The 16421-nt window shown below is 34.7% G+C and overlaps 1 protein-coding gene across 11 annotated transcripts in view; it reads left to right on the top strand.

The window, feature by feature from the left end:
• The window catches only part of sei (potassium voltage-gated channel seizure), a 153193-nt gene extending 137053 nt beyond the window's left edge, over positions 1-16140 (top strand). For 3 of the 11 annotated variants that reach the window (XM_018457738.1, XM_018457787.1, XM_018457732.1), the window contains 13 exons: positions 253-273; positions 4566-4720; positions 5882-6002; positions 6103-6223; positions 7018-7327; positions 7580-7916; positions 8527-8714; positions 9690-9814; positions 11062-11157; positions 11427-11567; positions 12320-12644; positions 14201-14440; positions 15661-16140. In XM_018457738.1, the coding sequence (XP_018313240.1) occupies positions 253-273; positions 4566-4720; positions 5882-6002; positions 6103-6223; positions 7018-7327; positions 7580-7916; positions 8527-8714; positions 9690-9814; positions 11062-11157; positions 11427-11567; positions 12320-12644; positions 14201-14440; positions 15661-16009 (2529 nt within the window). In that variant the 3' untranslated portion in view covers positions 16010-16140. The remainder of the gene's footprint in view (positions 1-252; positions 274-4565; positions 4721-5881; positions 6003-6102; positions 6224-7017; positions 7328-7579; positions 7917-8526; positions 8715-9689; positions 9815-11061; positions 11158-11426; positions 11568-12319; positions 12645-14200; positions 14441-15660) is intronic. The other 8 variants (XM_018457746.1, XM_018457764.1, XM_018457802.1 and 5 more) reach the window with 8 other exon arrangements.
• The last annotated feature ends 281 nt before the right edge of the window (positions 16141-16421 follow it).

The following is a 16421-nucleotide window of genomic DNA, read 5'->3' on the forward strand; positions in this document are numbered from 1 at the left end:
ATCGCGCTTCTGTAAGAGAGACTAAAATATCATTTGCATCCCCGATCGACCAGTTTCCGTAACAAAATAATTATATAAAGTCATCCATCTTGGCAATTTGTTTCAAAAGTGAAACGAATCTAGAATGCGTATAAATTTCTTACTCCTATTTTAAGCGAAACGCTTAATCATAACGCTCTGGAAAGTGAAATTATAAATCATCCTCATAATGTGAAAAGAACAAATTTTAACCCTAGTTTAACATTTTCGTAGCTCGGCTTGGACAAGGACGAGGTTAGTTAACACATAATATACACAAGAAATCCTCACGTGTCTTTTCTTTCGTTATTACTTAATGAAGATTACAATCCACACCGTTTTCACATACCAAACGATTAAGATCACCACCGCAATCACGAGTTTTTTCTATTAACTTCTCTCTCTTTCTTTCTCTCTCTCTTTCTCTCTCTCTCTCTCCCTCTCTCTCTCACACACACACACACTATCTCCCTCTTTCTCTTTTTCTCATGTACAAACCGCTTAAACACATATTACACATCTTAAATACTTTCAGCACTGTCTCTCTTGCAATATCAACCATCCCTTCTCGGCGATACCATCTCGACGATCAAGAATCTTCACGCGACTCGCCACACGTACCAAACACCTCACTCGATCACTGCAACCTCATCTTATGCCGAGGAAGTTTGAATAAAGTTGATGGCAAATCATTGCTCGGATTTCCTTCAATAAATTCTTACTTTCTTCCGTTTTCAAAGATGCAATAAACTGTCACGCGAGAAGGCAGGGTTTTCATCAACTCTATTCTCACATGTACGATATACTAAAATTACTAAGTGCATGTTTCTTTTTACTTTTTTTTCTGGAATACTGTATGAAATCATAATGACTTGTTTTTGATTAATCCGCCATTCGTACAAGATTTGGAGTAAAATTTACACCGTTTATGTATACAAAGCGCATTGCGATTTGTACATTTGTATCATTGCGCGTTCTTGCAAAATTGGTAATATGTTAGAATTTGAATTTTACTACAACTGATAAGTGGATGCACATCTGCGCCAGTGCAAATTCTCGAAATTTACATAAGGTTGAACATAAAAGACTGAATTAATATTCAGTTATGTAAAAGTAAAACTCTGATCTCGCATATTGGCACAGATGCGCGTTTAATTTTCAGTTGCAGCAAAAAATTTGAATTCTAACAATCGGAAAATTTTTACTGTCGATAGTTGTCATCGTTCATTTATCGTATAGAATAAAAGCAATTCGTGCTATCAATATCTGATGAGAACTATAGTTGACTCTTTTATTCTTTTATTTGACACTTTCTAGACACCAGATATGAACTACTTCGAATCACGTATATTGATCGCACGATTAAGACGAGATATGCGACGAATACTTTATTTATATATGATGTTTAGTTTTCTTGCATCCAGCTTGTCGAATTTGATTTCCGGCAAGTAAATTAACGTTAGGCTTGTAATTTGTTTTACTTGCTCGAGTATAGCGCGAATCTATCTCTTTTAGAGTGTAGGACGAATATGACCGCTTATGTGATCGATCATATTTCGCAGTTTTGTCTGATCCGCTTTTGTCGGATCCACAGACAAGCATTTGAACATCACACGACATACACGCTTTCGTTAATTCATCAATTTTAAACAGTACACATATGTGAGTATTTTTTATTAATTACAATTTCATGAAATATTGACAAATTTGGAAGGGTAATCGAGAATATTTTCACAAGTGAGAAAATAAGTCAAATCATTTTTTTGGGGATTAAAATAAAATTTCGTAAAATATGAATTGATCACACACACACGCACGCACACACAAATATAAACACACACACACAAAACACGCATAATTTATTACAAATTGTACACGAGCAGATGCGTATAATCGTGAATAGCAATGGTAACACATGATGAGAATACTTCGATTGGAAATATCTCATCGCGATTTCGTTAGCAACTGCGCGTATATGCTTCAGCTATTTCTTCTTTCGATTCTGTTCCAATAGTCTGTTGATCCTATCGTTCTGTTCTCGAGCTTCTTCTGTATCTTTTTATTACATCTCTGTTGCAAGCTATACAAGATCGTGATTGTACTCGATCTAAAAAAACAAGAGGTTTTTTAACCGACGGATTTTTTCCGGTTAATGTGTACATGTGTGTGTGGATGTGTTTTCATTCTTATGCTTTGACAGAATTTTACGTTCCATATTTGTAACGATTGAAAGAGCAAGCGAATAATGGAAATTTAATATCTTTTTACGTGAAAATTTCGTTTTTCGTGAAAGTCGACTTTTTCCATAAATTAATTGATAAATCTTTATTTCGAATTTTAACTCATAAGACCGCGTTCAGAAACTTTACCCAGATGTATCCAGATATTATTTCATCCTTGTTATTCACCGAATGTTAAATAAGGATAAAATGATATCTGAATGCACCTGAATTAAATTTCTGAACGTAGCTTAACTAGAACATATTATCGGTCCTGATGATTTTTTCTAATTTTTAAATACTAATGATTTGAAATAATTTTATGTTTTACAATTTTATTTTTCACAGTTTTGAACTTGAAAATTCTTTAAAAAAATAAAATAATAACAAAAAATATAATAAGAATATAATAAAACTATAATAAGTATTCTCAATTTAAAGCAAAATTAGTAATAGAGATTGGGACTAATGAGAATAGTGGCGCGGTAATATGAACGTAACTTTATATATATTTACATTTAATACATAATGTGTCGAACGTTTCGGCTACATTTTAAGTCATCCTCAGCGAACATGAACGAAATGTTCAACATTGTTTAGTAAATATAAATATACAGTGTCCTACAATTCATGACCGAAATTTTAATAACATATTCCTGACTTAAAAATAAGACAAAAAAAATTAAACACCCTGTATATGAAGTACTTAAATTACTGCGCCATTACTCTCATTAGCCCGAATCTATTGCTAATTTCGTTTCAATAATAAAAACTTTAACTGAGAATTTCCAAGAAATCCTATATCCCAGCAAACAAGCTGACGTTATTTATCGTCATTTTGACGTCAAAATGACGTCTTGAACATCAAAATTGATGTCAAAATGACGATAAATAACATCAGCTTGTTTGCTGGGATGTTTCTTTGGCGTCAAAAAATGTACTCCCGTTACAGATTAATTTTAAAAATTTTTTATATCGGATTTTTTCTTATAGATTTGAAGATAGATGAACTAACTTTTGTAATATTTATCTTTTTCGTACAATTGCTTCTTCAATTGTTATATATCTAAGAACTTTTGTATATGTGTGATTATGCGTGTTTCTATCGCTTATGCGCTTTGTCTCTCTTGTAATTAAACGTACAATAAGTCGCGTGTGAATGAAGAAACTTCAGGTTCGAAAAATACGTTTCTTCGTCTCAAATTATTATATCGCCTTCAAAACTTCGCTTTAAACGCACACGAAATGTATGACATTGAAAATTGTTTCGACTGGAACACAATGCATGATAGTCGTAAAAATATCGTTCGCATGCTTTTACAAGTGCTTTTTTTAATTGAAAGCTTTTGCATTTTTGGCAGGTAAGAAGAGGGAAAGCATGAATATATCGGTTCATGCCAGATAATTTTTTCACAGCTAATGCACACACACATACACACATACAATCGCAGATTATTATATTTCAATGACTAGCTTTCCTTTTTATTTCGGCGATTGTGCTTGTCAGCCGATTTGTAATTATATCATACTTTATTCAAGCTAGATATATCAAGAGTGCTCGCACTACAGTTTAATATATTTTAATCATTTACAGTTTTTATTTTTCTTAAAACTATGTAGAAAAAAGGACGTAAGTGACTCGAATCGAAACTCGAGCTCACTTATGACAGCTAACTCCGCAACAAGGAGGTCGTCACTTACCTGAAAGGCACCCCTAAAAACGCGGTAATAGTATCGCAAATCAATTCTCGCTATAAATCGTTGAAAAATCGATCCTCGAATGCAAGCTTTACGATTGATGCCAAGAAATGGCATATCGTAAAGACAACGACTTCAACTTTGGTATTTGGGACTCGACGAAATGTCACGCGTGTATCGTATCGTGATATTCCGACAATCAACGATCTCCGGCTTCAACAATTGATGTGCAACTCAAGTGACGATTTCCGGCGAGAGTGACACTTTCAACACGGAAATGGCCTTTACGCGAACGTCAGATGATTAGGTTTCAAGTAAACGTCCGTTTATATTGAAGTTTAATGGAAATGATAGATCCGTCATATACTTACGGCAAATCTTACGGCTTTAATTTATATAAAAGTAATCATGTCTGTAAAAAAGAAAAACAAAAAAAAAATAATTTATTAGTGCATCCCCGAAATATTTTTAATTTATTTTATATATAAATGTCATTTGTGCAAAAACATGACGTGTTGCAAATTTAAGTGATAATGGACAGCGTTAAGTAAGGCCGATTTCTGTATAGCGAGACTGAGGTTCGCGGGCTCGCATATTTGGAAGATAGAAAAAATGATCTATCATTTTCAGACGACGACCTTGATCGGACTTTTGAAGACGGCTCGTCTGCTGCGCCTTGTCAGAGTGGCCAGGAAGATCGACAGATACAGCGAATATGGCGCTGCCGTTTTGTTACTCTTAATGGCCACTTTTGCCCTTATTGCTCATTGGATGGCGTGTATATGGTGAGTGATATCGTCTGTATATCTTCGGAAATACTCGAAAATACAACGTCTTCAATTCGTATAACGCATCGAGTATTAAATTTTCTTTAGCTATTAATAATTTCCTTAACTCTTTATTACTCGTGTGGAGTATCCAGGATCAGTATCCGGCCTTATATGTAAATTTGCTATATGTATGAATGCCATTTACACACATTACTATATTTCGCGTAATTATTTCACAATTTTAAAAAAGCATTTTGCATTTATATTTATCTAATATATATATGGAATATTATTAATCTTCATTTAATTGTAAATAATCAAAGAGAACAATAAAAATAGAGATATATACTATCATAAATCCACACTAAGTCATTATGTTAAAAAAGACTACGTAAATAATATAGGATTAAGAGGTACGTTACGGTAAAGGTTTAAAGAAGGACTTTTTATTGATTTAAAAAAATAATTATATAAATCTTAAGCACAAAATATGAATTAATAACATTAATTAGGTACATTTTGAAGATATTTTAAGAATTCTTTTATGTTAAAATATAAATATATGGCAACATGTGTTGCACAGCATTTTAGACTCCTATGTTTCAAATCCAAAACCATGGTTCATTGGTGACGTAGAAAGCTCAAGTTGTAATGTGAAATGAAATTTTTTGAAAATTTCTGAAACTATATGAGTGTAATTTCAATTAAGCGTAGGAATTTTTTAAAATAATTTTTTCCACAATATGGCAACGGTTAAAAAAAAAAACTTTAAAATTTCACTATACATTTTGACCATTTGAAATATTTCTCCCTCAGAAACTAAGAATTAAAAAAACTACGCTTAACTGAAACTATTTATTCTGTAAATATCGATTATTTTATGAAAATCAGTATTTTTTGTGACACACACATACATGTCTGTAAGTTGTTTGGGTAATATTAATCTTGTTGAAAATGTAAAAAAATTGATCTTTTTAAAGTGTTACTATAGTGTACCCTTTCAATCGAGTTTAAAAAAGTTGACTTTTCCTTAACTAAGACTATGTGGGCGATCTACCTTCTTTTATCACAAATTTGTTATCAGTTGAAGATTTTGTGATTCGAATTACATAACGTACATTTTAAAACATTATTCTGGATGCAATGCATTACCCCAATATTTCGCGCTTTTTAAAGGTACGCCATAGGAAACGCCGAGAGACCGACCCTGAAGAGCAAGGTTGGTTGGCTCGACATTCTAGCCAACGATACGCATCAGTTTTACTTTCACAATAACACCGGCGGGCCGAGCATAAAAGTAAGCCATCCGCGCGAGTACTTTTCGAGTACACTCTATTTGAGATCGCAGTCCTTAATGGCGATACCCTTTTGCCCATATAACTCTGTATTTTTTCCAGAGTCGTTATATCACGGCGCTTTATTTCACCTTCAGCAGTCTCACGTCCGTAGGCTTCGGGAATGTAGCGCCGAATACCGACGCCGAAAAAATCTTTACAATAATCGTCATGTTAATCGGATGTGAGTCAATGAATATTGACGGATCTATATCGCTTATAGGCACACACGCGTAATAGTCTTCTTATTAAAAATAACAATATTAAAGAAATATAATAATTATATACTAATTAAATTACGAGGAAAAATCAGAATGTAAAGTGAATTATTTATTTTTCACGCATAGAGTACATTAACAAAATATATATACGATATTATTTCTCAATATAATCACCCAGCTTAACATTACACATTTTGTTTACGTTTTACAAATCTTTTAATTTACATAATACGCTCATTGATTCATACAATCTTGTGCTAGCTATGCTATGCTTATGCATTTTGTGTGCTATACATTAAAAAATATGCTAAATTTTAATAAATCATTTATTTAAATAGTACCAACTATATATTTACTAAATATAAAAATATATTTATTTGATACAAAAACCATTAATTTTATTTAAATATCATTTTTTTAATTATGCGAGTAAATATTTATTTACTGTGAGTAAATGTTTAGTTAGTATTCTATTCAAATAATTGCTAACATGTATTATATGCGAGGAATAAATAAATCTATTTTATTTCCTGATTTCTCCTAGTATAATAAAAGTAAATATAATATTAGAACAATGAATATTTTATAGCATTAAAGTATTAATATTAGATATTTTTTTAATATTCTAGATTTTTAGATTTTAATAGAGTCTTGAATAAATAATGCTAACATTAACTTGCTCCTAAAAATTAAAGTATCTTAGTCCATTGTTAGATATATCGAATATGTGGTTTATTTAATGATACATCGATTTTAGCCCTGATGTATGCTAGTATCTTCGGTAACGTATCGGCGATCATCCAGAGGCTTTACAGCGGTACTGCCCGGTATCACACACAGATGCTCAGAGTCAGGGAATTCATAAGGTTCCACCAGATCCCGAACCCGCTTCGCCAACGATTGGAGGAGTACTTTCAACACGCGTGGACTTATACGAATGGAATTGACATGAACAGTGTTCTGAAAGGGTTCCCCGAGTGCCTTCAGGCCGACATCTGTCTTCATCTCAATAGAAATCTTTTAAGCAATTGCAAAGCCTTCGAGGGGGCCAGTCAAGGCTGTTTAAGGTACTTACCCCCTAATTTGCTCCGACTGAACAATCACAGTCACTCCATTCTTCAGAGGAATAGCTATAATAGACCAGTTTCATGCGCAAACTGCGTATATATGTAGCTTTATTGAAGGAAATACCTGTGTGGAAGCCTCAAAAGTATTAACATTTTATTTTTATTGCTTTTCGTAAATAGAAATGATTATGTTTTACATTATATAATTAATTCAAAACGATAAGAAATTTTCTTGTTTCTTTTGCAAAACAGGGCATTATCCTTAAAGTTTAAAACGACACACGCGCCTCCGGGTGACACTTTAGTCCATCGAGGGGATGTGCTGACTTCCCTGTATTTTATATCCCGTGGCAGTATCGAAATTCTGAAGGATGATATCGTGATGGCCATTTTGGGCAAGGATGACATTTTCGGCGAGAATCCGTGCATTTATCCAACGGTCGGAAAATCGTCTTGTAACGTTCGCGCCCTTACATATTGCGACCTTCACAAGATCCATCGGGATGACCTGCTCGACGTCTTAGCACTTTATCCGGAATTCTCCAACCATTTCAGCCAGAATCTCGAAATTACTTTTAACATGCGAGACGTGAGTACTGTTCCTACCTTTCTTTGCGTAATTTCTCAATTTAATATAAATTCCATTCTTTCTCTCTCTCTCTTACTTTAAATTTTATTATTATGACAAAAGAAAGATACAACTTTCACTTTTTCGCGTTTGTTTGGGAATTTTATTTTCGTATGTATTTTTCTTTATGGAAACCGAAAATTATAATAATGATACTACGTTCACAATCAAGGAAAAATTGATACATTGAAATATGGGATGAACAACTTCGAATTAGTTTTTAAATGATTGAAGCATAATTGACATTAATTTCGTAACAATGTGAATAAGGATTTGATTCTTCATTTCAATGTACATTTTTTCTTGAGTATAGCATCATTATTATGATAATTTTTTACGAAGAAGAATACATAAAAACATGTAGAAAAAAACGATCTCCGAATAGTTGCGAAAAAAATTGTACCTTCCTTTATACAGAAATATTTTTAAATTTACATTATATTTTACGATTTTGATATTTTTGTTGTAATTATATTTTCTATTGTATAATTATTATTCAACTAACTACCATACATATGACAATTTATATCGGACCGACATACGATCTTAACTTGCGCTCCTTCATTTTCAGGAAGAGCAGGCTGGTGTCGATCCAATGTCAGCAAGATTTCCTGTAAGTACTCCGACCGACGTCGACATCGACGCTAGGAGGTTCGCTTTCCGTCCACCAAGATACCGTCGAGGACCCGGTGGTGGTCCTGGCACAAATCTTATTCCCACAGGTCGACAAGACTCCTTGCAAGACGATCAGGAAGATTAGTAAGACATCACCTTCTTTTATCACATCAATTTTCTCAATCAATTTTGTTGATGTTAATAGAAAAACCAATATTTGACTAATAAGATCAGTAAGATAAATAATTTATGAACAATAAGAATTTTACTGGATCGTACATTTGAAAATTCAACAATAACTCAGGAAAAAATATTTTATATATAATTATATTCTCGTATTGCATCGTATTCATTTCATGGCTTTATTTCTAATTTTATTATTATTTATATATATACTTTTGTATTAAACATAAAATATGCACAATCTCGAAAATGAAAGTTTACCAATTTCTCTTTTATATCAGGATGAATAAATTACATTTGTAAAATATCGCATAAAAATAACAAGTTATTTTTTAAAAGGAATTTTCCCAATATTATTATTACCGTTATAAAAAATTGTGACATTATTACTAAATTGTTATTACAAAAAAGTGCATACGCCAAGTACATAGATACAACATAACGACAGGTCGCTATTTATTGACTATTCAAAGATTTTTTAGGAAATCACAAAATTACAAATGCGCTAGTTTAAATCACTTCATTTTTTTTTTATTTGTTAAATTATGGCATCCCCAGACGCCCCTGACACGTCAGTGCCCTAAGATTAATAGCGTTTTACACTGGCAAAGCTGGTGCGCATTCAATGTACTTTAAAGCCATTGTACACAAATCGACGTAAAGATGTAAATTTAATAAAAATATAAAAACGAATTAAACCGTGAAATCCTCAATGCATTTTATTATGCTATTTAATAAAATATACACACACATTGAGTATTTTATTAATTGATATATCTCACTTTTACATTCAGATTAGATTAGTGTACAACAATTTTAATGTGCACTGAGTGCTGGTGCCAATGAAAAACGCTATAAGTACCAAAAGCTCATAGATTAATACGCCATTGTCTAAGATGACAGTAGATTGATCAGCTACTTTTCTATCTGTTGCAGCGACAAAGGTAGCGGTCATGGTATCTTAGAGTTTAGCACGGACAAGGCTGGTCAAGACGTGACACCATTGAATTTAGAATTCGACGAGCCCAAACAAAGAAGCTCGACCTTAAACTCGATAACTGGTGAGCAATCATTATTTCTTTTGTTCAACCACGGTTCGAGAAAATAATGTTCCGATTTCTCTCATGTTTGCTTCTATTCTGTTTGAGGAATGTTATTTATTGCATGATATATACATATGATATATAGATTCTCTATACAGCAGAGTATTTCCTTTTAATATAATCGCTCAAGATTTTTCACTTCGGATGTTTTTGATTGTTCATTAATTAACTTTGTTCATTAATTAACAGCAAGATTCCTTGTAAAGATTGACCACAAACATTTGTGCCCGCATTAACGTCTCGCATTTAGCGCTAAATATATCCGTAAATGCAAACGGTAGCGCTAAATTCATCTGATCTTAAATTTTATTTGTTTCACAAGAAAATTTCAGTGATTATAGATGGAGGTTTATACATCTTTGGTCATAAGTACAGAGCACTCTCAATTTATTGCATTTTTTAAGAAAAGGCGACAATAAAATTTAAAAAAAATCACGAAATGCTAAAATTGTTATAAAAATAAATATTATCAATAAAACTAGTTTTAATCTATTTTTCATTAAATACAGAACGTTTACGTCAATTTGTGAGAATGTTTTATACTTTTATCCAAGGCTATGTATTTAGCGTTAAATGCGCAACGTAAACTGGATCTCAGAACCAACTACACTTGTCAACAAAATTATCGCTATATAGATAAATAGCAAAATTTCGCATAAATTTAAATAAGCGTAATTCTACGAAAAATGGTCGCAAGTCTTTTTTTTTTTTTTTTTCATTTTCAAGGGTAAAGTCTGTACTTAACGAAACTTTCAATGGATTTTGAATCTATCCTTACCCCTATCTACCAGGTAACCATTGAAAGTTTCGTAAAGTACAGACTTTACTTTTGAAAATGAAAAAAGAAACTTTTAAATGCGACCATTTTTCGTGGAGTTATGCTTATTTGAATTTATGCGAAATTTTGATACAAATTTACCTATGCGATAATTTTGTTGACAAGTGTATTTAAGATCAGCTTATGATTTGTAACAATGTCAAAAGCATTTTATCTTTCTTGTAGGCTTCCTAAAATGTATTTTGCCTCCAGCTCAATGTAGTTCATTATGTATCAATTATTTCAATCTATTTAACGTTTATTACAACTGACTTTCCTCTTTCCTTCCATCCAGCTCTATCTCTCTTTTTCTTTCTCTCCTCTTCTAAGCGTATTGCTTCTTGTTTGAATCCCAAATTCGATAACACCTTGAAACCTGGTTGTTCAGGCATGCTAACCCATCTCAAGCGCAGTATACCGGATCTACGTCAGCACAAGATTCATCTGCAGCCGCTTACCAGTCATGATTACCTCGCGAAACAAAGTAAGTACATTCCGAATATTCTGAAGTAGATCAACCCGAGCTCGTTGCATCTAAATTTATTCTTGTCGTATTTTCGCTACATCAGCTCGCCAGAACCCCGAAGAAAACGTATGACTATCATTTCATCTATATTAATTCTTAACCGCGACATACGCCGTAGTAGAGAGTATCTCGCAGCGCGATTGCACATGTGTATGCGATAGTAACACCCAATTTATGTAATGTATCTCTCGTACTCGTGGTACTCATCGGTGGCGTTTAAAACCTAGTGATCACGCCATTGACGAAACCAGCGCGCCGGAGTTCCGCCGCTGGCGAGAGTTGCGTCGGTCAAAACGTCGTTCATCCCACTTCGACAACGTCAAGCCACTACACCACACCATCGCCCCCGCAGCATCCTCATTCTCATGGTAGGGGCCTCATTTTTTTTAATCTCATTATCAGTATTTACCGCGACTTCCGTCATTTTTCGCTTTTATATTTCTAAAAAATATGAGTGTGAATTTAACATCATACGGTACGTTTATATAATTCTCACTGTGTTGTATAACACAATGGGTGTGGATTTAACATCATGATTTATAAAATTCATGGTATTAAATCCACACATATTGATGTTTATATCAACAATAAACACGGTGCGAATTATATAAAAATCGCATGGTACGCAGAAAAAAAATTTGCAGATTTTAAATAAATATTTACTCCAATATATATAGTACAAATGAAATATTTATTAAATGTAAACATATATTTATTCGATTTAAATATAACTGTTTTATTTTGAATAAATATTTACTTACTATAAATTTCGTTAGTATTATATTGGAGTAAATATTTATTTAAAATCTGCAAATTTTTTTTAGTTTATTATATTAACACCATTGATGTTTACATTAACATCAACATGGTAAAATTATATTTAACATCTGTGATGTTATATCCATACTCATATATATTTTTTAGAGCATTTGTCTCACTCACGTTGATATGAAATTCCGCCTTATGCTATCATCATAAAAATCATTCATTATAAAAAATCGCATATATCGGTAACTGCACTATGAAATGCTGAATTATTGCGAGATGCTCTGCAAGCTGTTGGAATTTTGGTTGCGATCAAATCGAATTGCCGCGAGATGAAGACGTTTGGTCCTTCCAGGCGACTTTCAGAGTGGCCCGGGTCGGCCCGTGGAGGAGCTCAATGCTAGGATCGACCAATTATCGCGGCAGGTGTCTTCGTTGGAACACTCGATGGCGGGCGACATCAGATTGATCTTGAGTTTGCTTCAGCAGACTCTCAACTCGTCGAGAGAGAGCTCCAGCATTGAGATGATGCCTGGAACTGCGCCGCCAACTGGCGCGAGGCAGAGCAATCGTGCACCCGCGTTGGTTCAAAGATCGGCAAGTGAGCCGCAGCCACCGACGATCCCTGTGGGCAATGGAAATGGGAAGATCCAACCTAGCACGTCGCATGGCTTGTTCAGGTAAAAACGAAGTAAATGAGATTCCGCGAGTTAAATTCCTCGCGATTCTACAGTTTTGGTCATAAAGCACCCTCACATATTGCCATAAATATTCTATTAACGAAAAATATATTAAAACAATTTTATTGAGAAATAATTTTTATAAATATTTTTATAAATAATTTTTATATTTATTTTTATAAATATTTTAACGTTTTGTTAGTTTTTTCGGTTTTTTATTGTCACCTTTTCTAAGAAAATGCAATAAATTATAAATGGGTGCTTTATAATAACCAAGGCTGTGATTATTCAAATTGCGTACCTCTCTCGTGCGTTGAATTTCAATATTAAAGTTAGTCTCGCGTGCAACTGTCGTGTGCGACAGCAGCAATCTTGCAGTAGAGAGGATTTACGATGCTCCGCGACGAGGTAGATTCCGAAACTGAAATCTGACCCGCAAGAAGTAATCGATATTTTATTATTCTTGAAAAGCCTTCTTTCGAAATCCCTGGATCAGTTGCATTTGATTTCGGCGTCTTTTATTTTGGAAAAGTTGGACAAGTTCCGAAGGTGACCACCATCATGTATTCTTCTTTGAACTCTTTTGCGAGCAGTGTCACGGAAATCGAATCTAAGCGATAGCACGCGGCGTTAACATATATATTCATCACGAAGATTCTAAATTTTTCCTTCGCGATCACAAACATAATCATAATCAATAATTGGATCGTATTATTAAACTTAATTTTACATAAAGCATTTAACTTATAGTTTAAAACAAATAAATTTTTTTCTAGAGGCGATGTGCCACTACTCTGAGATTCTATAATCTTTAAAACCGTAGTATCATACTTTTGACACTCTCTCTTTCTATAGATTATCATCTCTAGTCGCACGCCTCGAAAGCTTCAATTCACGTAGCCCATTCAGTATTTAGAAAGAGTATCTATAGAAATGTGAGAAAAATAAAAAGCATTTGCGTTAAAATGAGAATAGTTTTTCGTTAGAAGATATTTTTCTTCTAACTTGCACGTATTTCTTTTCTTATTTCTTCTATCTGATCTCGCTGATATGTATTTTTCTTCACACGTTCGATTAGTCTCCAATTAATTTGACTAAATCCTTTTACTTCTATAGAAGAAAATACTTTGTTCGTCAATCTCGGTTCACTTTAATTTTAATTGATTCCTTTTATCTTTCTTGAAGCAATCAATTGAACTCTGATTGAAATAGACCGACGTTGACGAAATCGATCTCTTGGTAGGATAAATCATCTTCCATGCACGTTTAGATAGATTATTCTCATGATCGTTCTTCATTTATAATTTTCATCGATTATAGCCAACGCCAATGATCGATCCCACTGCGCAGCCAGTAGTCGCAAGCGCGCGGGATCCGTGACACTGCTCGGGATCAAACTTAGAGGATTAGAGGCCTGTCGAATATTCCACTGTACATAATCACGTACGCTTTAAGTATATATCTCGCTCGACTATTCTTAGCGGTTCTCTTATGAAAAAAAATTAGCCGTCTGCTTGTCGACTTACTGATATGAGCTTTGATCCTCTCTGTAATAGAGCTCCCATGAGAGATCCAACCTCCACATCGTCGGGAACATCGCGGCTGACCGTCACATCGGATACATCCGCACTTGCGACGGCATTACAAACGGCACTGAATGGTCGGCCCGGGCCCACGAGGTCGCACAGTCAGCCAGTTGACCTGGCGGTACCGACTAACACGCAGCAGCAGGCCCATCAAGCCCACGCCTGGCACAGCCAGCCTGCCGCTTTCAGGAGAGGCGAATACCGGAGTGGGTAAGTAATTTAATAAAGGGTATTGCACTCTCTAAATTCTTTGAATGGAATCTCACTTTGAAGAGTGAAAATTGAGCCAGTCTTGAAAAAGAATGGTTCAATTTTTAATTTTTAAAGATAACGTTAAACCATTAAACTCTTCAGACTGAGATTCACTCTAAAAATTGTAGAGATTTTTAACGTAGTACAAAAGCCTAGACAATTTTTTATTTTATATACCGGAGACTCGCCTGAATTTTAATTTATCTTATACTAATAAGTTTAAAAAATTCCCGAAATTGATTTATAACATAGAAATAACTAATCTTATCTTTGTTTGCACTTTTCTTTCAAAGTAGTTTCTTTAGGCAGCCACACAGCCCTCGTTCGTAAAGAGTTTAGAAATATTTCTGAAAACCAGTTTTCGATAGCTCTTTCAGTGCTGTCATCGCGTTTGCAATATGACTTCCTCGCGAATTATTATTCTTTCATATACGTCGAAATTCTCCGTCATAACGTCATGACAAGAATACAGAGAAAACATCAGAAAAATGAGCCTGAAATAGCTAGTTTCTTCTATACGTAATTTACATGATAACATCGATCACTAGGGTGATCGCAATTTATAGCCTTTTTTTATTTTAATATCATCTTAAGTAATGTCTTGAGATACTAATACGGCTTTCTGATTGGTTCATAACATCTTATGACTGTACTTAAGACGATCTTGAATATAAGAACCGACTATGAATACCAGTCTAGAAGCCTGTTCTTTTTTTTAGCTGAATTTTTTGCAAGATTCATCTTTCCTCTTTTTCTCTTCACATTGATTGGAGAGAAAGAAAGAAAAGCTCTATGCAAAAAGTTTATTTAAAACATACAAAAATCTTTTATGTTGAACAATATGCTAGTACTTGCCAAGCATATCACTGGAGCATCTGCCTTTTCTCTGATCTTAACACTGCTTAACTATTTCTTGTACTTGCATGATAATTTCCATAATTTTGAAAATATTGTTTACTTTGAGTTTTATTCGCAATTCACTGCGCTAGCAGTGGCACATTTTCGCTGTTCAGCAGCAATTAGCTACTTGTGATTTGTTTCAACTTCATTTAAAAATCTTAGACTGGAAAACGTGTCACTGCTAGTGTCGGTTACTAAACATGGATGCCGGTCATTCATGTTTAGTAGCCGTATTCAACGCTGAGCAGAACACCGCGCTATCACGTCGTTGACAAAAGCGTACCTTTTGATAGATACAGTTCGTTCAATAAGCGATCGGAGCCGGAGGGTGAAGATCCCTGGAGCTGCGTGGTACCGGAAGACCGGGGCAGCACCCAACGTCCACGCAGCGGGGACTCGCGCAAGGACTCGTCGAATCATCGTGGCGGTACGGAGTCCACATCGGGGCAACAGGGTCGATCCGAGAGCAGACATGAGAGTAGTAGTAGAGGACAGACGAGCGGATCCCGACAACAGGACTCCTCGAGACAGACCAGCGAGGATATGTCGTGGGAGTTTACGATAAACGAGGCGCCGATCGCGAGGCTCGAATCGCTGGACGAGCTTGATCAAGACCACGGTAGTTAAGGGAAAACACGCGCGGAGGAGATCGTCCTGTTAACTACGAGCCATAGAGAATGGACTGCGTGATCCGTATCTAAGTAAAATTCAAATATGGTCGACAATAATGAGAGAGAGGGATTGTGGAAGACAGCCAATCTCTCTCATTCTCTCTCCCATTACACCGTTGAATAGAAAGAGATAGAAATGGCCATCTTCCACAGTCCCTCTCTCTTACTTTTATCGACCATTTTGACATACGGATCGCGCAGTCTATTCTCTATGTCTTTGGCTAGGAGCCAACCATGAGGATCAATTTATCCTGAAGATCATCGAGACATGGAGAGCTGCAATACGCGAGTGCGATGGAAGAGCGCGACCGAGGCCGTTCGATCTCTCCGTAGGAAATCTCATTCTTAATCCGAATGATATCATAGCC

Source organism: Mycetomoellerius zeteki, unplaced genomic scaffold (genome assembly GCF_001594055.1).
Source record: "Mycetomoellerius zeteki isolate Tzet28-1 unplaced genomic scaffold, Tzet1.0 scaffold114, whole genome shotgun sequence".
NCBI classification, from domain to species: domain Eukaryota; kingdom Metazoa; phylum Arthropoda; class Insecta; order Hymenoptera; family Formicidae; genus Mycetomoellerius; species Mycetomoellerius zeteki.